This window comes from Cryptomeria japonica, chromosome 1 (genome assembly GCF_030272615.1).
Source record: "Cryptomeria japonica chromosome 1, Sugi_1.0, whole genome shotgun sequence".
In the NCBI taxonomy this organism is placed as follows: domain Eukaryota; kingdom Viridiplantae; phylum Streptophyta; class Pinopsida; order Cupressales; family Cupressaceae; genus Cryptomeria; species Cryptomeria japonica.
In genome coordinates, this window is record NC_081405.1 from 518,341,747 (window position 1) to 518,369,052 (window position 27,306).

The window sequence follows — 27,306 nt, forward strand, 5'->3', positions numbered from 1 at the left end:
AGAAGTCCTCCCAAACAAAATCTTAGTTGAAAAATGAAAATTGTCTACAAAGGAAAATTTTACTTGAAGAATTTCTTATGGAATAGCCAACCACTCTTTTTGAAACTTGTACATCTTTTATAAAAGAAATTTCAAATTTCCACTACCTAATTTTTAATTGAAAAAAAGAGATTCTCTCCCAATTTGGCCTCCATGCAAATTGATTAGGCTTAGTGGGAGGAGTTACATGCAAGGTGGTGGAGAAGCCTCTAGAAGCTTCTTATTCCTCCTACAACATGTGCCTTAATTTGGGTGAGGGAATTTAAATAACCAATTAAAAATATATATATATATATTTTCCATGTGTGTGTGTGATTTATTATTTTTATTCCCTTACAATATTCATTCAATAGTTTATCCAAAGAAATATAATAGAGTTTTGTATTTAAATCAAAAGGTGATAAAGGAGGGTTGTGACAATAATGCTCACTATCACAAGTATAGCATCCCCTTAGAGGTACTCTGTTCTATGTTCTTTTTTTAGTCGCTTCATTATCCCTCTTGGAATTGTTGTAACCTTTTATGTCCCCTTTGGAATCTTGCCTATTACCTTTGAATCGACCCCTTTTCACTTTTCCTATTTGAATCATATATTTCACCCTTCTTCTTGAAGGGTCGGAAGGACTATGACTACCTCACCTTTTTTCAGTTTTCATCTCTGATCACATCATCCTTCTTGAGCTTTTGCTCCTGCCTAACATCCTTCTCATAGGTTTCATCCATAGTAGTTGGTGCAAGAACATCCACTGACCCACCATTTAGTTATTGAGGTCCATGATAAATTTCCATATTTGATATTTCTCACTTGTTTTAAATTGGGGCACATACTTAAGCAGTCGGGTGAACTTCTCTGAATATTTGTTGATGGAGAGATCTCCTTGTCTAAGATCCTGAAAAATCTATCAATTTCTATTCAAAGAAAAGTTGGGGCAACCATCTTTGCCTAAAGACTTCTACAAACTGATTCCAAATTAGATCAGTTAACCTCAAGCCTAACTCGACCTTCTTGTTTTCCCACCAGTTAGCCACTTCTCTTGTCAGTTGGTAAGCCCCCCAAGTGACTTTCATTTTTTCAATATAGTCATGGATCTCAAAATATTTTTCCATCTTGGTCAGCCAAAATTCAACAGTGTCCTTAATGGTGAGTCATCATACGTGGGTGGCTTGACCTCCTTCATATCATCAATTATGACACTAGACACATGGTCCCTTTTCCCAGTTTGGGTATGAGTATAAGATTGCTTCTCCCCACATTCACTTTGGTTAGTGTGCTCTTATCTACTATTACTTTCTCTAAAATGAGACTCTTGCTCCTCATCTTTATTCTCATTCTAACCCCTCTACCCATTGCTCCAGGTTATGGAGCTTGGTTTGGGTCTCTTGCATCATATGAAGGAATTGATTAAGTTTGGCGATCAGAGTCTCTATTGATCCAAATCCTCTAACGTTATCTAGGATGTTATCCATTCTATGGCTTCTTTTTAGTTCCTATAAATATAAAAAATTTGATCAAATTTACTAAGCATCTCATTAATTTACAAGAATTGAAATGCATTACACAAGCACAACAAAATTAGTATATTTTTATTGATCACTTCCAAAAGATTTTATTTTATTTTTTTAAATTATGCCTGGTAAACTTTTTAACGTGAACAATTACAATGGCATGGCACGTCATCTGGCTCCATGTGAAACGCTTTTGACCTGGAGCTATGAACCGATGAGGCCACAAATGGGGGACCTCATCCCCACACTTCACTTGTTCAAGCCCACGAACACAATGGCCTAGGGAAGACACAAGGCCTATGAGCACAATGGCTCAACAAGGGTTTGAACCTTGGTGGTTGTTCAACAACAAAATGTTTTAACTGCGACACTACATGTCTGAAGACACTTCCAAAATATTATTGCATATACATCATTATTATTTACAATAAGACTCCTTCTAAGAGCTATTTTCATCACTAATGATGGGCTCCTCTATCCCATCTATGTCAAAGTACAAGATGAGTCTAAAACCTAAAGTCGATGTTCTATGTTCTACTGGCCTTTCTGGCTCGACATGATTTTCAAGTTGGTTTTTGTTTTTGGTTCATATTTAAATTTCATTTTAGAGAGGATGGATGATTTGACTACTTCCTTTCCTGAGGTTGTCAACTACGTCTCTCCCTCTGAAGATGTTTTAAAGATTTTTCTAAGGTTTCTGTGTTGGAAGGGAGGGAACAACAAGAGTAATGGTTGGCCAAAGAGGGACATGTACTGGGTCATGAATCTTTTTTTATTTTGTGGTTTGAATCTACATCCCGGCATCACCAAAATGCTTTGTTTTAGTTTACTAAGTTTTCTTGGTGTTCAGCCATAGGTTTTGTGTCGAACTTGACAACTCTGATACCATATGTAATAGACTAAATCTATAGCAAGGAAAAGAATAAAAACTCAACATTATATAACATGCTAAACCTAGAGCAAGATAAATATTGCAAGACTAAACATATCAAGTTCTACAGATAATCAAATTCATAGGCTATTTTTTTTTTTGAATAAAGAAACGAAACTAACTTTTTCATAAAGCATGCAATAATAACTCTTTACCATATAAGATTAGATATGCATGTAATTAGATCAAATTTTCTAACCTTAACATTGTACAATGCTAAATATAGTGCAAAGAGGATGAGTTTAGGATCTACTGTAATCGGATTTCAGTCTAAATCTTTAAGAACCATTGTAAGCTGACCAAAAGGAGAGTATCATAGAGGCATTATAACTCCAACCAAAAACTTGGTGGTCCCTTGCACATCTTCCTCCTGGAAGTGGCCCTACCCTTCACGAGGGTGTAATAGATTTTAGGTCTAATGCCATCTAAGCCTAGTGTTTTGACCCTACATGGCTCTAGTCAGTCACACACTATAGGTACCTCCTAACTAGCATGACCTCTATCTAGGTAATGTATTTAGATCATATGAACTGACAGACACATGTGAGGTAATGCACTACCTTGGCTAAGGTTTTTAATAGTTGCAAGCACAAATGAACGTGCAACCCATGTTCACCACCCTACTTAGCTAGAACATCAATTCTCGGGGTTTGTCATCCTAACAAATACTAGGTTCTACATGCTAGGCTGCATAATTTCAAGAATATGTAGGACAGGTGTTTAAAAATTTCATCTTTAAACCAATCTTGGTTCAATCTTATGTTGTGAAATGAAGCATGAACTACCACCATTCGTATTATGATCTTATCTTTCTTATTGAAATTACCACTTGTAAGATGTTTATAAACACCATGCAGGAGTACAAGTGCTTGCAACCTTGCAATCACATGCGTACATGCATGAACCTACAACACAAGAGTTTCATATTGTCATAACCCTCTTTTTTACCTTGATAAAACTTATCATTGTTATTGTTGTTGTTGTTGTTGTTGTTGTTGTTGTTACTATTATTAATATTATTATCAATTTTATGAGCAATGTTAGTTGGAGATGAGAAATTGAAGAAGGATTAAATTATTTTAAAAAGAAGAATGAATAGTGGTGACTCACACGTGAGGTCATAATTTATTTGGAAATTATTTTTTTCCAATATTCTAATTAAGCACATGGTGTAGGAGAAATAAGAAGATTCTAGAAGTAAATTTTGAATTCAAAATGCATGGTCAAATGTAACCGCTACTATGACAAGTTGTAAGGAATACGTCTTGCATGAAATAATTTCAAATTCAAATTTAATATGCATGTAACCCCCACTTTTGCATGGAATTATTCTGGGAAAAAAAAAGAATATGTGAATCATTTAATTCTTTTGTAGTGGGAAATGCCTCTCATTTTCTATATATTGAGTACAAGATTTTCGAGAAAGGGGGAGTTCATGGTTTTATGTAAAAGTAGTCTTTGAATTTTTAAGAAATTGGTTTTTGAATTATGTTAGTTGTGGGAGAAATTTTGTTAGCATTTTACATGGTATGAGATAGGATTTTAGGGGTTTTGGAGAAGATCTTATCAGGTTACCGGAAGAGGATTGAAGAAATATTGTAGGGGAATGAGAGTCGATTCAACAACAATGGTTTTATTCATTTAGCAGATCCAGGTTCCAATCTCCTTTTCTTTTTTTATTCTTATTTTTCATGTTTTTTTTTCAAAAATGGGAAAAGAAGGGGAGGGTTTATATTTGCATGCATGTTGTTTTCTTTTATGGAAAATTTCATGTAGTTAAAAGAAAAAGGATTTTGATATTCTAATTAAATCTGAAAAAAAATGGGTTAAATAATATAAGGGTTACATTTCCCATCTTTCTCAAAAAATTCTTCCTTAAATCATTTTTTTATCTTATCTACTTTTACCAAATAGATGTGTATACTTTACTTTTCTTTTGATCGATTAGTTAGTAGTTTTCTATCCAAAAAATAATAATATTTAAACAAATGTACACATTATTTAAATTCATTAATGCAGGAACCCTTTAAAGGTTAGAAGAAAGAAAGAAAAAAGGAGAAATAGATCATATATATATATATATATAGGTTGGTTAAGAGTAAAAAAAAAAGAATTAATTAATTAATTAATTAATTAATTAAAATTTATTTATTTCATTAAATTAAGAAAATTTGATTTGTACATTTAAGTTTATTTATTTGAATTTAGGTTTATTGATTTAAGATCAAATTTATTTATGTTTTGATAATTTTCTAAATCTGCAAAAGAGGTCTGGTATCTGTATATTGTATTATGATAAAAAAAAATTGATAACAGCTTACGCATGAACCTACAAAGTATGAACTAAAAGTTTGGAAGTGTTTAAATATGGGTGTAGGGTTGCAGATGTTGGACATGGGCTACAGATATTGGAAATAGATGCAGGGTTTTAGGTTTTTTTAGAAACAGAGGCATTTAGGATTATACTACATTACATCAAGATTTTATTTTTAGATGGGTTTTTATGTGCAAATGCCTGTAACCATTTTCTCTAGTAAAATTACATAAATACTTGCAACAAAATTGATAGAAGACTTCCCTGTGAGATCATGTTCTTTTTTGTTAGTAGACACAAGGTTTTAAAAAAATTAAAAAAATACATAGCATAGAGAAAATCAGTGCAATGGTATGAGAACTAACATGTGAAATGGTAAATAATGCAATATTAAACATAATAACTGAATGTAAACGAATGCACATAAAAAATAATAATAATAATATTGTGAGATAATTCTCCCAGCAAAGACCGACCCCAAAGGTCGTGTCTCCCCTGCCAAACGCTACAACTAGGGGTACAAATCACAAATCCCCTTTGGGGTATTATGCCTTCAAATCTGCATCTTGAGGGTTCCTCTTGCCTTGTCTTTTTTCCTGCAACAGTGGATCTGGTTAGGGTATTCACGAAGAAAAATATAAATAGAAATTTTAATCAACCTTCTTGCAAAGCAAAATTTGTGCAGAAACATAACTTCCCATAGCCTGACAATGGATTTCCTCTTCCTTGTTGCTATAGGCAGCCATAAAAGAATAATAGAGTAAGACGGATGAAAAATAAATAATAAATAAAAATAAGGCAAAGTTTGATCTCATTACAACAGCTACCTATCACATTCGTTCTGCATCCTCATTTCGTTGGCGTATTGCATCCTACTAGACTTTCATTTTCTTTTCATGGCACTGGCTCTTTCTCACCTCCCTTGCATTGCCTACATTCTTTCCCTATTGAGGAGGCTACAATAGTAGGGAAAATTAAAATAAAATTATAAATTATGTTTTACCTGTAAGTTTCCTTTTTCTTTAAAAGTTTATCTAAGAGCAGTAAATAAATAAATAATATTTAAATGATATGATTTTTTTTAAGTCAAGAGTATAGATTTGATTATCTTAGTTTAAAGTTGCTAATTAGATATGAACAACTTATCTTAATAATGGCACTGAATAAATATATAATAGATTATGTTAAAATATAGAAACATCAATAGTTTTAGTTATCATTACTATTTCATGGATTTTAATATTAGTTATTATCATTTAATATAAATTTTAATTATTAAGTTCGAAAATAGAAACATCAACAAATTTAGTCATCTTAAAAATCTTAATATTTGCTCTTACCAATTAATATGTAATTTGTGACCATTTAATTTGAAAATAGAAAGGGCAATAAATTTGGTCATAATTACCATCTTTTAGATTCCAATATTAATTGTTATGGTCAATTAACATAAATTTAAGTTAATCTTTTATTTTACTTATTAAACGACTGTGATGTAACGAGGGTATTTAAGATAACAACTTTGTGATAGTTTTATTTAAGACAAATTTTAAGTAATATATTTGTTGATAAACATAAAATTAGATAAAATAAGTAAAAACCAATTAATTAGTAAATTTACCATTGATTTGGTTGGTTGTTGTGTTCTGTTGTATAAAATTAATTTTATCATATGTAACTATATTAAATTGATTGTTTGTTTTATAAATAGATATTAACACCCTGAATTCTAATTTACACCAATAGTATTGAACCAATGATTTAACCCGACTTATTATTTAAATTTCTTAAGGATTAAAATTTAGAATGATAAGGGATAAAATTGTTTTGAAAATTGCCCTTTTGATAATTAATAAGTTATCTAAAAAACTTTAAAACTTTCTTATTTGAGTTTCCCTATTAAAGCCATAAATTTTAAATTCAATTGTTAAGTTATATTCATTAAAAAGAATATTCTTAATTTAAGTGTTTGAAAAAATTATTAAAAATAAAATAAAATGAGAATTTATTTCTTTTTATATTTGAGAAATTGTTTGGTAAAGTTTACTTGTAATCTTATCATGTGCACTCTATTTATTTAAATAGGACTTTACATTTAAATTGTTTAAATGCTATATAATCCTTATATTTGGGATATAAATGGATAAGGGGGTATTTATAAGTAATATGTTGATGATGAATTGTAGTTAAGAGATCAAATAAAATATGAAATAGATTATTATTAATTAAACACTTCGCTTATTATTGAATGAAATATAAGTTCCTTCAAATTATTTAAATTATTTATTGTTTAAGTGGAAACCTTATTCTTTGAATTATTTAATATAGTATATAATTTAGACAAGTGTTTGTATGTACATATTTAGATGCTAAATATTATAAGTTAAAAGGATTTATCTTCCAATTAGATGTGTTTAAATTCATACTCTCCTTAAAACAATTTGTGCAAAATGATTTAATGTTTAGTTAAAAAAATATATCTTATTTAAAGAAGTTGAACATTTGTTTGTTTATCATGCAAGTTACTTTTCAAGGGGTTGAATAATTGTTTGTTTGTCATGCAAGTTACATTTCATTATTAGTCTTTCCTCTTCAAGAAATAATATTAATAGATAATTTGTTTATTTTTACCTACAAATGTTTCTTTCAATTATGTGAAATTTATATCTTGATTTCTAAAATTGAAACAATTATTCCTTGCATGCAATAATTTCATCTTCATAGCTGTTTTTAGTATAATGTTATTTAAGTTTCATTAATTAAAAGTTCCTAGTTAGATAACTAAAGAAGAGGAGTTGAAAACCAAAAACCTTAGCAGTGTTCGGTATCTATGGTGCCTCTGGGTCATGCTTACGGGTAATGTTGTCGTGTTGAACTACTGCACTTAAAGCTTAATAAAGCTGCAACAACGACGTGTGTGGCATCGTCCCTCTAAATCGATGGGGAGGAATAAGGGTCATTTGGAAGTTAAAATCCCCCTTGGATCGATAATCTAAAAAGATAAATCTTAAATGAATTTACATCCGCTCAGTTAAACCTTAGAAAAACCCCATTAAGGTTGGGTTGTGAGTGATGTTTGGAGATTGATTATCTTGATGAATTTTTGGCAGATGAAAACGGATTAAGGGTGACGTATTTAATAGGAAATAGGATTAGTTATTTTAGGGCACAAGCAAAAGGCCACCTTAAGCCTTTTTGCTATAGAGCTACCATCGTGGGTAGCAACCGCAGAGAAACTATCTGGGACATTGACCCTAGAAAGGGTTGCATACCCACCATACGGTTTACATTAGACCATAGTTAGAAACCATAATTACATACTCTATGCCTTGATGACATGTCGAAACGAGTATGTAGGCAATCTAGGGACGAAGTTGTCCCTTGTACTCAGGCGTTCGAGGATGGGGATTAGGATTTGGTTAAGGATGAGTTGATCATGTTTTTTTTAAGTTCCTTGGTCTTTCAATCAAAAGGTATAGTAATACTAATTGGAAGATTAAAGTAATTCAATGCATACTCAGAAGGGATCCTGTATGGATTCGCTTGACTTCTCGAGTCTTTAGGCCAAATTCTGAGGCGAAACTCAAGCTTGTTATTTTTTATTTATTTTTATTTACTCCTAAACACGGCAACCTCGATGCATTCCTAGTAGGGGAGTGTAGTCTTCAGAGAGTGACTCAGGCACCAGATGGTCCCGATGAGTCTAAAGTCTCTAGTCAAAGCATTTCCTATTCTTTGAATAGATGCCTACTCTATTTGGGTAGATGCCTATCCCGAATTGGTAAATGAAACCCCTCGTCCCGTATGGATAGATGCCTAACCCGTATGGTTAGATGCCCATCCCGGTTAGATGGATGCCTATCTCGTTTGGATAGATGCCCAGAGTATGCTATTGAATCAAACACAAATAAGAATAAGTGGGAATAAGTAATCATGAATCTAAAAATAAATAAAAATCAGTTGAGTTTTTTTTCAATTAAGTTAAGTGGGTTATTACATATATTAAATATTACTTTGTTATCGGTTTTGTTCAAAATTAAGGTTTTCAAACCTTGGTAGAAACTTTGCTAAACCAAGCTTTTGTTTATAAAGTATACTTCTATAGTGGTTTACGAACTCATATTAACATTGCATAAGTATTGCTAGACATTTTTGAGTTCTATAACCTCAATTCAACTATTTCTTTGTGATTTGTCATAGATCAATGAGACACAAGTATCTTTTTCTTAACATTTTTCCCAGTTCATGTTATTCTAATTTGAATGCATGGTAAAGTTATCTACATATTCTGATACGTGTTTTTCGCCTCTTCAAGATGACTAGTAAATGTATTCTTGTTGTATGTTTCAACTCTTAAAGTCTGAAAAAAAGTCTTAGTTAATGACAATCTTCACCCTCATGATACAGGCTTGGAATTGAATTCTTTGTTCCAAGTTCTAAAAAAAGTTTTGGTTTCTTAGAAAGAAGTCTCTAAACAAACAAACTCTCATTAAATCTGCTCTTAACCAGAGCTGAAACATAATTGTTGTAAAGGTATAGAATTCCTTTGTACAAGATAAAGCTAGGATTTATAACAGAACCCTAATATGTTCAAGCTCAAAAGAAACTTAAGAATATGGTTTAGAGCGCATTTGAGATCATGCACTTTTTAGTATTTCTATTTTCGTAACCTAAACATTAATGAATGCTCAAATTTTTATTTGCAAAATAAACAATGCCTTCCAAATGTATAAACACAAGCTACATGCCTGGCAAGCAATGTTGTAGCTCTTTCATAATCTTTGAGCTGAGCCTCTACAATTCTATTTTAGTTCTTTTTAGAATAGTTCATTTTTCTTCCACTTCAGTGAATGTTGATAAAAAGAAGAGTTGATAATCATTTTCCCAACCCCTTTCCATATGTATCCATATGGAATTCAAAAGCTTTGCTACTTAATTCTTAATTTACAAATTCAGTTATACGAATTTCAACTTCTCATTTGAATTTCATTTTCATTGAATTCCACATAAGATTCTCAAAGGAAATTCTTGAACCGCTGTTCAAATTAAACATAGTATAAACATCACATATCATTGCAAATTAAACATAGCAAAATATATGTGAGAAAGAGAGATGTAACAACTTTCTAATCATCAAGATTATAAGAGCGTGAGGTGTGGACTATGAAGGATAATAATAAAAAAACCTTAAACTTTTGATGTCACTACAAAACATAGCCCAAGAAAAAAACTTGATGACAAATGTTATAAATTTCCTTAAAACAAATTAGACCAATAAGAGAAACATGAACAATATGCACTACAAATAAAATAAAGAGAACAATATTTTATTGATAAAACCACATTACAAAATATCATAGACCTTTTTAAGGGGGCAACCTCCTTTTAAGGAATGCTCCATACAAACTATTCAATAAATGTTCTTTAATTTTGTTTGACCCTCTGTTTAAACTAATTTTATTCAGGAGAACTATGACTTATCATACATATAAGATAACTACAACTAACCTGAAACAAATTACAAAGCATATGCGTCCAATCTTTTATTAACAACACCATTAAAATCTCACTGTCTTGTATGCAACCAAAAACATGTCGGCATTTTAAAAGGAATCAAACATTAAAGCAACAATATTCAACCGTAGATTGCCAGAAAACTAGCTAAATCTTGGGACCTAAACATCTGGTAAACATCTAATATAGTTGTCTTTGCACTTTTGAAAATGAACCCCATAATTTCATAAGATATTGTAGAGAAAGATATTAAAACTAAGTGTACTACTAGCAATGCCATATATCACTAAAAAGGACTAAAAGTGGTGTGAATAAGGGATATCAACAGTTCCCATCCTATTGAGGATCTACATGATGTATTAGGGCAAATTCTATGGTAAAATGATAATTTGTCAATATTAGTATGAGTATGGGGTACATGTTCAAGATTTGGGTACATCAATATGCCATTTTTTTCCTTTGGTACGAGTATAGATTTGTGTATATATAATAAAATTATAAATACAATGACACTCATAATTGCTAATAAATAAAATATTTAAATACCTCACAATTGTAAAAAGAAAAGACATAGATTCATAATTCAATGATTTGTTAAATGTGAATACATACACTATGAAAAATACAATTAGAATTCAAAAAATTTCATATTGTTCATCATCAAAAGAATCAAAGACAACATTTGGCTCAATTTGATTTGAACCAGAATGAGTTATAAGGCCACTTCCAATAGCCATGCCATATATAAGTTGTCTCGACTAAAGATGCTAATTATGTGCAGCAATTATGTGTAAGTATGCACACTCAAGAATTAGATGCTAATTCCTCATCACATCCTCATTGTAATCAAGTTTCTTATGTGACAAGAGATCCCAATGACTAGTGGGGACTTGGAGTAGATACCTAGAGTAGTTGAGGGGCATCAACCCTCATGGGAATATAGGGGCGATCTCCCCAACAAGATCGATGGGCAACACCCCTTGTGGGAGTTTGGGGACAAGCAATTATTTGGCATTGTCAAATCACCATAATTTTGGAAATTCTATGCATATGTAGTACTGCACCTACTTGATATTATTCACCTTTAAAAACATTAGACAAGGTCTATGCCATCAACACTTGTAGCATACCTAAATCCCTGCCACTAAGCCCAAATTAAGGCCTTTTAAACCACATAAACTTTCATGGTGCATGTTGTTTTCACCATTTTATTACTTAAGAGAAAATTAGGTATTTGACACCTTTTTGTTTATGAAAATATTTTAAAATATTTTATTTATTAAAATGTTTTAAAAGAATGATTTTATTTTTATTTTTTTCTTTTGGACAACCCTTGGGTTTGCCAAGGTTCACCCAAATTCACCGCAATACCTCTGAGTCATCCCAAACTTGACCCTTATCTAGACACCTATAGATACAAAGCAGGTTATATTGAAACTTGCAACATAAGAAAAATGATTCCAAAATTTTTTTTTATAACTAAGAACAATTAATCCATACATTAATAGTACGGTACAATTTCATATACGTAAGGTAATTCACCATGTAAACAAAAATGAATTAGATAATCAATAGAATCAAAACCAGTCAGATTCAAAAGGTATCTGCCATAATGACATTATATAGGCATATTTGACCTCTAATCCTGTCATGCCCCCGCCAAACTTAAGAATAAAACCTTAATGAGATTGCATCCTCTAATAGCATTTGATTGCTACCTTTGATACACTAATGCTGGACGGTGGAATCTAAAATAACTAAGGTGGTCGATTCACATCATAAAGGCAGCACTTCCATAACAGATCACTGATTCAAGGCAAGAGCTAATTATGAAGGGACGCCACCTTTGCAAAGTCGTCAGTTTTGGTGAAGGGATATGATTCCCTCCAACTCTCAATATATAAAACGGGAAAAGAAATCAACTGAAAAGGGCATCGAATGAGAAAAGGAAATCATAATATAAGATTAATCTAGCAAGAATAATAATAAATTATTAATATATATTACGGCAGCGATCAAGTTTGGGTTTCGGAAAATACATCAGTAAGAGAAGTTTAAGAACATGAATAAATATAATTTATATAAATATAGTCATGCCCTGTGAGAGAAGTATAAATTACTAAGTAGATCACTGGAAATATTACACTTCATAAATAATTATTTATAGATAATATTAGTAGGCAATATCTAATGACAAAGATTGGTAGGCCATCATATTAATCGGCCAATTAATTAAATGAAGGGGGTCGACTATTTAAGGCAGTAGTCCCCTTGGAAGGATGCACCCTTTCTGGATGGAGGCGTACAACCCCCAGCCATTGAAGGTATAAGAAGGAAGAGATGGGCTTAAGAAAAAGGCCGACTATTTAAGGCAGTAGTCTCCTTGGAAGGATGCACCCTTTCTGGATGGAGGCGTACAACCCCCAGCCATTGAAGGTATAAGAAGGAAGAGATGGGCTTAAGAAAAAGGCCCCCATTCAGTAAACAGCAGACCTGTGATCTAGCAAGTGATTGGTATTAAATGTGGATGAATATATTATCTATGTTACCTTGAGTTTCCGCGACGGGGTGGCAGGGGATGGCGGGACGGGTTTCTGGGACGGCAAATTTTTTCGGTGAACAGCAAAGGGGACGGCTACATAAAATATAGGAAAAGTTTAAAATATATAGAGAAATTTAAATTTTTATATGAAAAATAGATAAAGCATGTATATAATAATATATACATTATATTCATATGAAAGCATGGATAAAGCAGCTATATGTACATTATAGAACCTTAGAATACCACATTTGTGTTCCGAATTCATTGTCAATACTCAATATACATTCAGAATTCAGAATTCATTGTCAATATTCGATATGCATTCATAATTGAAAATTCATTGTCAATATGCCAGCACTTGTTTGATTTGCTGAAAATTTGATTGCTCCACTTAAACAATTATCGCCAGAAATAATTGTCTTTATCGCCCGTATCGCATATCTTTCCCTTTTAAATATATGAATATCATATGGTAAGAGATGAAATACTTATATCGTTCCCTTTTAAAGTTTTAAATATATCATATAGTCAAACATGAAATATGGCAACGATATTATGAATTATCACATAGTCAAGACTTGAATTAATAATTTAATATCGTTGCTTTTAAATTTTTAATAATGCTGTTATATGGAGCCTAATAAGACTCGCAGGTTAAATTTTCCCCACTTTTATCAGCAAGGGTTTGGGGGCAGCACCCAGGGGCAGCACCCTTGGCACGCTCCCTGTCGCAGTACAAGGTGGGGTCTAGGGGCAGCGCCCCCAAAAGCTCAAATGACTCTTATTATTTTATTTGCATTTAAATGATATTTTCTGTATGCAATTCCTAACAAATAATTGTAAAGATTTCGAGCAAATAATTTGGGGCCCACATTAGGAAAAAAAAATAATTTAAAAATATAACATTTTTTTAATGTTTTTAGCTAACCCCAGCCATCTCTGGGACGGATTGGGGACGTCCCAGCCGTCCCCCTCTGTCCCCGGGACGTACAGACGTCCCCCATGGCTGGGACAAACGTCCCCAACAAGTTTCCACATTTTGGGGGTGGGGGGAAACGTCCCCTGGCTGTCCCCAAGTCCCCGAAACGTCCCTGGGACCGGGACAGGGGGTTTTCAGGCCAGGGACGTCTCCCCAGGTTTCATAGTATATTATATATATATAATCTATTATACAATCTAACATCCAACCCTTAATATATATCAAGTTGTCGGCTGAGATAATAACAATATTATGTACAGTTAATAGGCTGGATCAGAAAACGTCACAAAACTGACACGACTGTAATCCTGTACCTAGGTACTAGTGCCAAAACTGCTAACAAAACCCATTTTAAAAAGAAACTGAATTCTTTTTCAAGTTACACACTTGGGCATAGACGATTCAATGTTTTTACATTCTTAGAAAGCATGTTGAATAGAATCCACTGGAAGAAGAAATGCTAACAACCATGTCTAATTTGATGTAGTATTCCTCAAATACTAGGCATTTTTAGAACTAACAGGTGGAGCAACATCCACTGCCAACTCCTACAGAATCATAGAATAAAATTAATTTCAAAATAGACAGACATGCAATGCTTACAGCTATAATACACTTATGAAGTAAGTCTAGAGTGGGAAGGAACTTGTGTTGTGGAACCTCTAGACAAAATGCTCAGCCAATTGCATTGCTTAGATTTCTAACAAAGAGTTTACAACATGGAATCCATGATCAGGAGGAAGAGAAGCATTTCCTGGCCGCACTGAAAGAACCACTTGCAGACCTGGAGCATGACAAGAAACATTTAATTTTAAACATAATATGCATTACTTTCATACAGAAATAATTTCATAGTAAACTATCATCTAAAAATTATTTTTTTAAAATACATTAGAAAGACATGAGAATAGATGGGTTAACATGTATTCCACATGATGAGCCTACAACTTTGCAATCCTGATGAATGAAAAATATTTGTGAAATCTTTGAAGGATGCCCAAAGCTTTGGCCAAAATAATCTTCTCATGCGCTAATATTTACTGTAATGAACTTGAATCTCTGAAAACAATAAAAAAGTTATAATCTGAATCTACTGAGTGACATAGTAAAACATATCCAGAGTCAGTACTTTGTTTAGAAAAAAATTACAGATTCAAATCTACGGAAGACATAAATGGGAGCACTTTCGTATTGCATAGGGACTGATCCTGGATATAACAGAACTGCCATGATACAAATTAAAGTAATGCAAGTATGTTGTTGAAGAGGTATAAGTACTTGATAAATCATAGAAGTCTACTGTTATAAAAAAGTTTAAAACTGAATACTTTACCTATATGATAATACATGGCCCATGTAATCCTCAAATATGGGGTTGATCCACTTGCCTCTCCTTTGGCCGATCTTTTCAATGAAGTGGTTTGTTTGGGTTTTCCACCATCCCAGTCACAGCACATCATCCACCCCATCCACAAATCAGGTAGTCTTTCAGACCCAAACAATTATAATTCCTTTGCCAAGCTTTATGCCAATATGTTGGACATGAATCTTTTTGGTTACTGGAAGACAAGTAATATATGCACAAGGGTGCAAGTAAATTTCAAGAGGGATTTCTAGACTATTGATACACATCTTCACACTGTGAGCTATCGTTAAGGAGGTCTTCCAATAAGTCTTGCAAAGTCTTTTTCTGTGTTGTCAACTTTTGGAAGTCCTTATAGTCTGTTCTAAGACACTTCTCCAGAGGTTGTAAATCAAGCTAAGTTGCCAGTTTGGGTTCGGGCACCGGTTCGGGTTCGAGAACCCGGATCACCAGTTCGGCAAAATTTTGGAAAGGGGTTTGGGTTCGTTGGTACAAAAACAATGTAAAACTTATATATATTTATACTAATAATAATATATATTATATTATATAATAGTATATATTATAATATATGCTATTATATAAAAATATATCATAAATATATATATTATAAAATAATACATTATATAATAATATATAATAAATATATCTATTATATAATTATTATAATATACTATATAATAATGTGTCCATTATATAATATATTATTAATATATTTAATATACTATATAATAATATATATCTATTATAAACTATATTATAATATATATTATAGTATAATATAATATACATCATTGAATTTCAATAAAAGACCTTATAATTAATAATCCCCTCTAGTTTAAATAGCCAAAGAACGGGCTGCTGAGTTACTTTGACCAAGAGCTGCCACAGATATACAGAGACAGAAGCACAGCTGAATCAAACACGAATGTCAGCAGCGGGAGGCTGAGGATCTGGGTTATCAAACCGAACTCAGTACTGAACACAAACCACAAACCGTATTTAGGCAATACAGTGGCCTACATAGTCAGACCCGGTAACTTAGCTTATAAGGTATTGCATACACCATAAATTTTGCCAATCAGGAAAGATGCTAGACAGTGAAAGCCTAAAGGAGTGAATTTTATAACATATTCATCCCATATTAAAAATATACCCCCAGATGAAAAAAAAATCTAAACATCTTGATCAAACTGTTTAGTTGCAAATCAATTTGATGTATCATTTTGAATTTTTTTTATTATTGATGAAACATGAAATAGGTTAGGCAATGGTAAACCCCCCCCCCCCCCCCCGCCCCAAGAAACCTTCCCAAATACAGAAAGTAATAAAACAAAAACAAGTTGGATATGATAGTAGATGCTATTATTCTGATTGCTGTCTTTCCAAAGTAGTGAGCATCAATACACATTACCAAGTTTTAATTCATCAACTAATAAATTGCCAAATTCAAATGCAGTTGGCGTAATGCAACACCCACAAAATAAATATGCAGTTTTTTGGCTGATAACCATTTACACATTAAACTAAAACTTAACAGACCTACAAACAACTATAAATCAACAACAAAAAACAAAGACTTATGAGGAATGGCAATTAGCATTCATAGGTTTCTTGTGAAGGATCCACCAGCTCCTGCTGAGGATTTTGATCATTTATGGAGTAGCAAAGTGAAATAACTTCAGCTGAATGCATGGCATTAGAACTCTTGAAAATTTTAATAAACTGGAATGCAAAAGCCCTGTGGTTTCTTTAATTCCTTATTAATATCTAACAAAGTTCGCTACCAAAACATACTCTTCTTGGGAACACTGTAACTTTTGATAAACTAGTTTTTGAGAATGTCTTAATTTGTGATTCAAAATGAGAGTTTCTACAAGCAGTCTTAGGACTTTAGTCTCCATGATCAATTCAGAAAATCCTATAGTAGCAAATGTAGAATGATATAACCTGCTCTAAAGTAAGACACACCATACCATCTTATTGAACCAGTTGGCTGAGGATTTCAGGATGATGTTAATGCCAAGAAACCAATATGATGTTCCCAGGGTAATGAATTTAACTGTTGTTTTTGCCTCTGATACTGTTGTTAGGATATGTGGTATGATTTTCCCTATGGACCAAATGTCATTTGAAATATTAGCTAAACAATTCAAGGCTTGAATGAGCAGGGTAGCTACTGTGGTCTTTTTTCCATTACTTAAGAGGAGTACGCATTGTTCCTCTTTTCCTTTTAGCCTTTGTTGTGTTTAATATTGAGCAACCTACACAATCTTAAAGAACAGGTCTCTAATATCCTCTCCCTGCTCAAAACATGCATATCATGTACTTTAAGCTTTCTTTTTCTACAGAAGAACCAACAATCCACCTTCTCCAACTTCTAGAACATTTTAAAAATATATACACACTATCTAGTAATTTACCCATTCATAGAAAGCCCATACACCATACGAAAAAAAGCAGGAGTTCGATAACCATAAAATCCAAAAGACAAGAAAAGTAAAATTTTGTTAGGATTTCTCATATAACTACAGCAAAGCCAGAAATTATTTGGAGACCATTTCATTGATATTTGAAATTTAGATTTCCATCCAAAATGCTTCTGTCTTCTTTGCTTCTTCCTCACACTGACCTTCAATTCCTTGATACATTTTTGTATGACCTTTACCTATAGTAAGAGATCCCAATCATGTATAAGCATGGAGGCTAAAGCCATAAGGTGGTGATGTCCTTTTGCTTAAGTTGGGAATAGTTACATTCCTTATGTGCTTGTGAGGAAGTGGGTCATATATCCAAAGCACTTCACGAATCAAACTGCTGAAATTGTTTCATTATTGATTAATGGTTTTATTTTCATCCAACAATTTGTTTTTTCTTTTCTAACTCCTTACCTGTGGCATTATATACATCGATAGCTACCAGCACATAGAGGTAGTGTTCTAGATTGCATCTCTGTTTGGTGGACTTTTGTAGTTTAACTGGCTCAGAGTGGATTACATTACAAAAACTTTTTCAAAAGCATGTGCAAAGATAATTGCTCGTCTAATAGAAAAAGAAACCAAAGCCAAAATTTCCCTTAGGCTCTTTTATAAATGTTGTCCAAGGTCCAAATATTCATCTGGTTCCCTGCAAATTTATTTAAATGATATCCTTGCATTCAAGCAGCAACAATCTAAGATGTCTCTACTGTAGTTTTTACATACAGGAAGCTGTTTGTTTCCAAACACAGGTAAATATAGTGATGCAGTATGTCTCAACAAATTCTTATTAACTGATTCGCAGATGTTAATGGACTTTTGTCAAAAATTAATATATGCACTATAGGAAAAACTGATCAGAATCTATAGACGTGAATTTATTGCTAACATATGTTAAATAGAAAGAAAACTCAATTGACAACAGGAAGTCCGGCACTCTAAATGCATCCAAAATTCCAAATACAAGAAACAAGAAAACAGAGATTCATAAAGGGTTTTGTTTTCATGTACAAACTGTATAACATAAATTATTTCCTTCCATTTACAGATGGAATCTCACAGAAATAATAAAAGCAACCCATGAATACCAGTGTAGGATGAGCCATAAAATCTACACATACCAGCATTTTGCGCTGCAACAGCTTCTTGCAATACATCTGTAGCAAATAGAACTTGGGATGGATGATCGACACCAACTGATTGGCATATCTCTGAGTAACTGCGTGATTCTCTTTTGTTCCTACACAAAATTGAACAAAGCAATGTAGCCTTAAGTAGTAAAAACAAGATATTGAGAAGTTTATCTCTGCTGATATACAAACTTATTTTTGTATTGCAAAAGAATCTTTTTGACATGTATTCATGTCTCTGCACAGGTTTGAATCAAGATGACTAGTATGGCTCCATACCCAGTGGTGGTGTCAAAAAATCCACATAGATATTTCCTCAAGTCTCCATACTTGGTATTTCCAAAAATTAGTCTTTGAGCCTCCCTACTTCCACTGGAATAAATATAGACCTGCAGATCATAGAACCAAAGCATAAAAAATTAGGTCCATGAATAACCATAAAATGTGTCATTCATGTTCAATATAAAATATGTGTCATGCACCATCTCCATACAGCTCTGCCCACTCACCTTTTGCTGCAGTTAACATGATGTCAATTTCTTGTAATAATTAGTTCACAGTTTCCTATTAAAGGATTGGGAGAAGCAAAGAAAACTTGTAAGATTCTTAAGTGGGTAGCACCTTAAACATGAGTAAAACTCAACTTTGGTGGTGCTGCAAAAGGCAATCTGAGTTAAGCTGGGGTACGTTTTGTGGTAAGAGAAACAAATGGAAATTTTTTTCTTGGGTGGTTCTCAGTGTTTGGGTAATAAAACTAATAACTTTTCAGAATGGAGAGCTCTTCTGTTAGGGATGCGAGTCTCTGTAAAACCAAGATATAAAGATATAGAAATAGAAGGAGATTTGCAAATAGTAATAAATCTGGTCAACAATGGCTCCTGTCCAAACTAGCAGATTAGATAGATACTGGAAGAAAATTTGTTATAGAAAGAGAAATTAAATATCCTGAAAGATTTCTGATTGCTGTCAAGAGCAAAATGGGCAGCTGACTTTTTAGCCAATTGAAAGTGCAGATGAGTATGATTGGCAATCTCTTAGTAATATTCTAATAGAAGGAAGCGAATAATTGGTATTACAAGTAACATGACTTGTTTTGTGGACAGTAAGTGGAGGTGACTGGTGGCAAGTACTGTATAGTGTACTCTTCAAACACTATGAAATTATGTTTGCATCTGTATTTGAATGCTTCAATATGAGTTATTTGTCTTATATATTGATGGCTGTGTTGTTAGAGTCATTGGAAGGTGCCAACTGGAGAATCTAGTGTTTGAGGGTATTTTGTGTTTTGGTGCTGGTATTTGTGTCACAATGGCAAGTGGTTCAAATAATCAAAACTATGAGATCTCAGATCAGATGAGAGACGACAAAATAATTTTGATAGCAACATTTCAATAAAATAAGGATGGTGAAGGGTATTACGGAGGAGAATAATTTGGCAGATTATGGTCTGCTTTGGTTACGTGCCACAATACTGGTAGATTTCAGAGAGAAATTGCAAGAGATGATCAGAAATATGGATTTTTATGACTGCATTTTAGTGATACTAGAGTCCACATGGGTTGAATATGGAACAAGATCTGCAAGTACCGAATTGGGGTTGGCAAGGGTCAAAGATGCATATGGAAAAGCCAAGTATGGATGGGCATGAAGTAAAGTATTGGTTACAAAGGATGAGGGCAGATACGGAAATGTGAATTCATGTGAATGTTCTAGAAGGCTCCATGCAGTATATGAATATTGTAATGTGGAATAAGGTAGTGTCAATGAATAAAGGTGTTGTGGAAACAATTTGTGGTTATCCTATGCCATATCTGAATTAGGGTCTGCAAACATGGGTTATACCGTTATACAGAAGGATTTCATAGTGCATGGTCTAAAATTCCATTGCCTATTGAAGATGGTAGAGAATCCATTTCATGCAAAAGTGAAGCTGATACCACTGTTGGGTCTAAGTGTTAACAACAGGGCATATGAGCACTGGAACTATGGTCATATGGGAGGTGGTGCTTTGTTTGGAGATAGTAGAACTGTTTGTTGACAATTCTATTAAGTGCTTAGGTTCTAGAGCTATCAGATTTCCACAATCCATACTAATATTCAATAATTGCTTCTGGATTTGATTGTGTAAGCCAATTTTTATCATCAACGTTTCGAATCACACTCTGTGATTCCAGGAGCAATTATTGAATGCTTAGGTTCTGTTTATTGGTATGTCGAGCTGTATATTTACTTAGTACTTAAAGGTGCTACAGCTACACCCTAGTAAGGTTTGCTAATGTAATCTTGCTTTAGTCTTTCTTTTGTAATAGTTGGATGGTATCTTGCTAACAGAGATAAGATTTTTTAATCATTGTGTACTTACTAGTAGAAGTCTGAGAATCAAAAGCATTCTAAAAACTATGTGCCAATAGACAAATCAGTTGAAATTAAGCAAAGTGGCACTACAAAACGATGTAAACAAGACCCTAACTGTCAGAGTGAACACTCTGAAAACTCTTATATCAATTTTCCTGCACACATTCATCTCATTATTTAATTTTAGATTCCTGATTTTGTCAGCAACTTGTTAAAATAAAAAGATTTGCATTCTTTCACTTCTAATTTAACATTAATTTGGATTCTTCTCAAGAGACACAAATTTAACTTTTAGAGACTACCATAAAAAGAACTATAATATTAAGATAGACACAGATTTGATTGTAATCTTACTTTGAGATGTACACATTTGAGGTAAGAAAAACTCAATAGATTTTCCCAAAAAAAACACAAAAATATTTGATAATAAAGAAAGCGAGATGACCTTGATGCCTGCAGCATGCCATTTTGAAAGTGCTGTTGGCACATCCTCAAACAATTCCCCTTGTAATTCATGCCTTGCATATCCAGTTCTCCATATGTGGCCCTTCAATTGATGTTCATTGTTAACATCCATAATATTATGAGTTTGCCATACAACCAATAATATAAAAATTCCCACTATACGCTCAGAGTCAAGCAAATAATTGCAGAAAAATACAAAAAGAATTAACTTCAACAATACAGCACCTGGAGCTGTTTCAGAGCAGTAATTTTTCGATCAGCACTTATCATTGAAGATACATTAGCCTCCACTGCATTAATCACCTCATCCTTTCCAGCTTCAGCAGAGGGGATAGGTTGAGCACCACCAACACCCTGCTTAAGGTCTTCATCCACCTGAAAGATATTTGATATATCAGCTATAGACTTTATAGTACATTCATTTTCCTTTGCTAAAATTCTAGACTAACTTATAACAATGGGATACAGAAGCCTCAAGAAAGAAGAAATTCAATTATAGAAATTATAATACTTTTTCATTCTGTGTTCAAGGTGTTTCTCTGTGTGCACGCAACCACGAGTGTGTTTGTTTGCGTGCGTGTACTTGTGTGTGTGCTTCAATTAGACAGAATTTGTCATTTTTCTCCATGCTAGGTTTGGGAGGTGTGTGTGTGAGTGTGCACACACCATGAGAGCAACAGGTAAAATTGCTTAGATATTAGCAGGTGATGCTTATTTGAGCCAAGCTGTAAATGCTCTAACTCAACATATTAATGGTAAGAGTAAAATTTCATTGTTTGAATCTCAACTGAAAAATCTCCCACCCTATGTATTTACTATTTACTATTATTTCAAGACAATCTAAGTATGACTTCTTCAATCAGGTCTTATCATGTGTGCAAATGTGTCTGTGTGCACATGCGCATGTGTGTGTAATAAGACACACAGAGGACTTTTACCATCCTTGGACCATATTGGCCTGTAGGATGTATCACTTGTTTTAAAAAATTTATTTGGGTATCCACTTTTAAAATAATGTCTCCAAGCATTGATTGATTGTCATGGCATAAAATCTAAGGTGCTAGGTTATAATAAAAAATATTTATGTCAAGTTGGGTCCATCCACCAGTTTCGCTTCATAGTGCATGGGAGTTGGTTCTTAGTTTTTTTATTGCAATTGTTTTTGAAAAAAACTGCCATATGGTGGCAGGAAAGATGCTCTAGTTTAGGGTTGACAATGTTCTTACACTGTCAGAACAATTTCTTTCTATAGCTCTATCACTGTGCTGAATATCAAATACCAAAACACTTTAACAGTGAATTCCAAACTAAAGGTCATATTTTCAACTTGGGGTAACAGCGGATAAATCAAGCACAGCTAGAAATCACCCAATTTAAGATGGTGGATGTAGAGAGTAGATAAGACATAAAGAAAATGAAACTCAGCTCAGTTAAGGATAAGCAAGCAAACTGCAGTGAGCTCGACCCATTTCACTGACATAAAGAGAAATTATATAAATGTCCACAGATGACCCTAATTCATCAATGAGCCTTGAAAGTATAGCTAGCAGAAATAACATATAGTGAAATAAAGCTACAAGCTAGCACTAAAAGCATACAAATCAAAGCATCCAGCTAACACCGGTGATAGACCCAAAAAGAGTAAATAATAAACTTTTAAGAAAAATCCATGCGTTCAAACTTACAAATAGCTATGAGAAAGGAAAATCCATCACCAAAGAAGATAGAAGCTAGGATGAACACAATTGCTGACCTTAATTTGCATCACCCATATTTACTCCCCTAATCATTATTATTGTGAAAGACCCCTACAATATGTCATGATATCCAGGGGAGAAGGATGCACTCATGGATGGAGCTTTAAATTTAGAACTATCCAACCATACAGCCAACACAATAAACAGTCAATAGATTCACGAAATGGAATGATAATAACACAAAATATTGTTAAATTTTGTAACGTCGGTCGTACTATTTCATGCTTCCGATATATATATATATATATATATATATATATATATATATATATATATATATTTTGCACTGTTCATGGTATCGGATGGTAAAGCGATTCTCAAACAAGTCGCACTCCTTCCGATCGGGTAAGTAAATGGTGACTAGTTTATATATTGTGGTGAGAGGTACGTAGGGAAGAGATGTGTCTTCCCATGTGGGAAAACATATCTCTTCATTACGTAACCCCTCATCCACTTATATAGCATGCTTACATTGAGGAGGATGGACACACCGAAATTAATAAGTGTTGTGCATCTTCAAAACACGCTATAGCAGATAAAATATAACTTTCAGATCATATCTCCATCTCTTCTATTTTGATCACAGAATTTTGAAAGAACTTAACATGGTATCAGAGCCAAGTTAAGGAAGATCGTATTAAAATTCTGTAACGATCTCATAAACTTTCACCAGGCTCTTACTAAGATCAAATTCCCATAAATCTAATGGCAACCGGAGTTAGGTTTGAAGATAGATTAGATGGAGCATCAAATTTTGTATCTTGGAAATTTGGAAATTCAGGATCATGCTTGTTTTGAAAGAAAATAAAATTGACTCCCATGTCAAAAGTGAAATTCCTGAACCCTCTGATGATACAGAGAAAATTCAGTGGAGCAAGGACAGTGAGAAGGCCCTTAAGACAATTGTGAGAAGGCCCTTAAGATAATTGTGGATTCAGTAAGAGACCACATTGTACCAGTTATTTCTAGATATGAGACAGCCTTTCAGATGTTCAAAGCACTAGCTGACATTTATGAAATCAACAACACTAGCAGGGCTCTCACCCTAAAGAATCAACTACACCATATAAAGATGAATAAAGGAGAAACAGTTACATCCTATTTCTTGAGGATCACTGAGCTTAGGGATCAACTATCCACTATTGGACATCTAGTAGACAACAAAGAACTTGCTATGATGGCCCTAAATGGACTTCCTACCTCATGTGAATTGTTCATTCAAGGAATCCGTGCTCGTTCTAAATTTCCCAAGTTTGATAGATTGAAAACCGATTGCATTCAAGAGGAATCTCGGCTTGTCACAAGAGGAATAAAACAAAACAATGGTAATGAAGACATTCAAGTTCTAAACTCTAATTCCCACAAGAAAGGAAAGAAGAAGAACTTTAAGAGAAAAAGGGACAACAACTCAAATGGGAAGAGGTCTTCAAAGAAGAAGAGAGACATTTCTGAAGTACAATGTTTCAGATGTGACCAATATGGGCACTATGCAATGAAGTGTCCATACAGGATCAAACAACAAGCTTCAATGGCAGAAATTAAGAAAGGGAGTAATTCCAAGAAGCTAGTCTTCTACTCAACCCTCTCTAGTCAAGTCACCTCCAGTTTCAACACATGGGAGATTGAGAGCGGAGCATCTCGACACATCACTGGATTTCGTGAGCACCTAGATACACTTGTGGAAAGTTCAAATGAAGAAGTGACAATTGGTGATGACTCAAATTATCCAGTTATGAAAATAGGAACCTGCAATATCAACCTAAAGTCAGGCATATCCCTACAACTAACTGGAGTTCTATTTGTACCTGGTATAAAGAGAAACCTTGTCTCAGTTTCTGCACTTGAAGATAAGGGTTACAGATTAACCTTTATGGAAGGAAAGGTACTTGCTTGGCCAAAGAACTCCACCATCAAGAAAGCCCACACCATTGGAGTAAGACAAGGGAGTCTCTACAGACTTTGCACCACTCCACCTCTAGCCTTGTTTCATGAGACTCCAGATTCGAATGAACTTTGGCACAGAAGATTAAGGCACCTTCATTTCCATACCCTACCTAAGATAGAGAAGATGGTGATCAGCTTACCCAAGCTAAGTCAAAAATCTGAAGGAGCTTGCAAAGGGTGTGCCTTGGGAAAGAATACTAAAGGGTCTTTTAATTCTAGCAACAGTAAATCCAAAAATGTATTAGAATTAGTTCATTCTGATTTATGTGGACCCATGTATGTACCCTCATTAGGGGGATTTTTATATTATGTAATATTTGTAGATGATTATTCTAGGAAGACCTGGATATATTTTCTGAGGTACAAAGAGTCTGAAGAAATCCTTTCTAAATTTAAGGAATTCAAAGCTCTTGCAAAAAATATGACAGGTAAGAAAATCATAACCTTAAGAACAGACAATGGGGGGGAATACACTTTTGATATGTTTAAAGACTATTGTATAAATGTTGGGATTAAGAGGGAGTTAACTGTACCTTATAACCCACAACAAAATGGGGTAGCTGAAAGAAAGAATAGGACTATAGTAGAAGCTGGTAGGGCTATGTTGTTTGACCAAAATATAGAAACCTCATTTTGGGCTGAAGCATCTAGGACAGCTGTGTACATTCAAAATAGATGTCCTCATTCTCTTCTTGACAACAAAACCCCTGAAGAAGCCTTTATTGGCAACAAACCTGACATAAGTCATTTCCGGATCTTTGGGTGTCCAGTCTATATTCATGTCCCCAAAGAAAAGAGGTCAAAGTTAAAACCTTCTGGAAAGAAAGGAGTATTTGTTGGGTACCGTGAAACCTCTAAAGCCTACAAAATATACATACTTGGTCAAAGACAAATTGAACTAAGCAGAGATGTCATCTTTGAGGAAGACATAGCATTCAGGAGGTCCAAAAGATCTAATGAATTAGAACACCAAGATCCTCCTACAAGCTTGGATGAGGATTCCACCCCTGAGATTCAGAGGGAGACCCCTGAAGCTGTTGAGCATGAAGTTCAAGGCTTACCCTTAGAAGAAAATTATCCCGAAACTAGGAAGAGACCACTTTGGGCTAAAAAGATGCTTCAAGAAGCTGAAAATTATGCTGCTTCAAAGGGGACCTTCAGAGAAAGTAAGAGACCTAACCTATTTTCCAGTTATACTGCTTTGATGAGTGAGATCATTGATGTAGAACCTTCCTGTGTTGGAGATGCGCTCAAGCATCAAGTTTGGAAAGATGCTATGTCAGAAGAGTATCAGTCAATTCTAAAAAATGATGTCTAGGAAATTGTGCCTAGGCCTAAAGGCAAATCTGTGGTATCTTCTAAATGGCTCTTCAAAATCAAACATGCAGCAAATGGCAGCATTGAGAAGCACAAAGCAAGGTTTGTTGCTAGAGGTTTCTCACAGAAAGAAGGTATTGACTATGAAGAGACATTTGCTCCTGTTGCCAGATACACTTCTGTCCGAGCAGTTTTGTCTATTGCAGCATCTAAAGGATGGAAAGTCCATCAAATGGATGTTAAGACTGCTTTTCTGAATGGTAAGATTGAAGAAGTTTATTTGGAGCAACCTGAAGGTTTTGTGATTCATAAGGCTGAATCACATGTCTGCAGATTAAAGAAAGCTCTATATGGACTGAAACAGGCCCCTAGAGCATGGTATGAAAGAATTGATCACTATCTCTTGGAATTAGGGTTTTCCAAGAATGAAGCAGATCCAAATCTCTACTACAAGGTAATCAATGGTAAATTATTAATTCTTATACTTTATGTTGATAATCTACTAATCACAGGAGAGGATAATTGTATTTCTCAATGTAAGAAAGAATTAGCCTCTGAGTTTGATATGAAAGATTTAGGAATTCTTCACTACTTCCTTGGATTGGAAGTTTGGTAGCAGGCAGATGGTATAATCCTTAATCAAGGAAAATACATCATTGATATACTCGAG

At 33.8% G+C, this 27,306-nt stretch overlaps 1 protein-coding gene across 1 annotated transcript in view; it reads right to left on the bottom strand.

Moving 5' to 3' along the window:
- Window positions 1–14,195: 14,195 nt before the first annotated feature.
- LOC131070314 (probable bifunctional methylthioribulose-1-phosphate dehydratase/enolase-phosphatase E1) overlaps window positions 14,196–27,306 on the bottom strand; it is a 75,493-nt gene continuing 62,382 nt past the window's right edge. The window contains exons 8-12 of the mRNA XM_058005821.2: window positions 21,844–21,993; window positions 21,599–21,700; window positions 19,078–19,187; window positions 18,790–18,908; window positions 14,196–14,612 (exon numbers count right to left, since the gene is read on the bottom strand). Coding sequence (XP_057861804.2) covers window positions 14,521–14,612; window positions 18,790–18,908; window positions 19,078–19,187; window positions 21,599–21,700; window positions 21,844–21,993 — 573 coding nt within the window. The 3' untranslated portion in view covers window positions 14,196–14,520. The remainder of the gene's footprint in view (window positions 14,613–18,789; window positions 18,909–19,077; window positions 19,188–21,598; window positions 21,701–21,843; window positions 21,994–27,306) is intronic.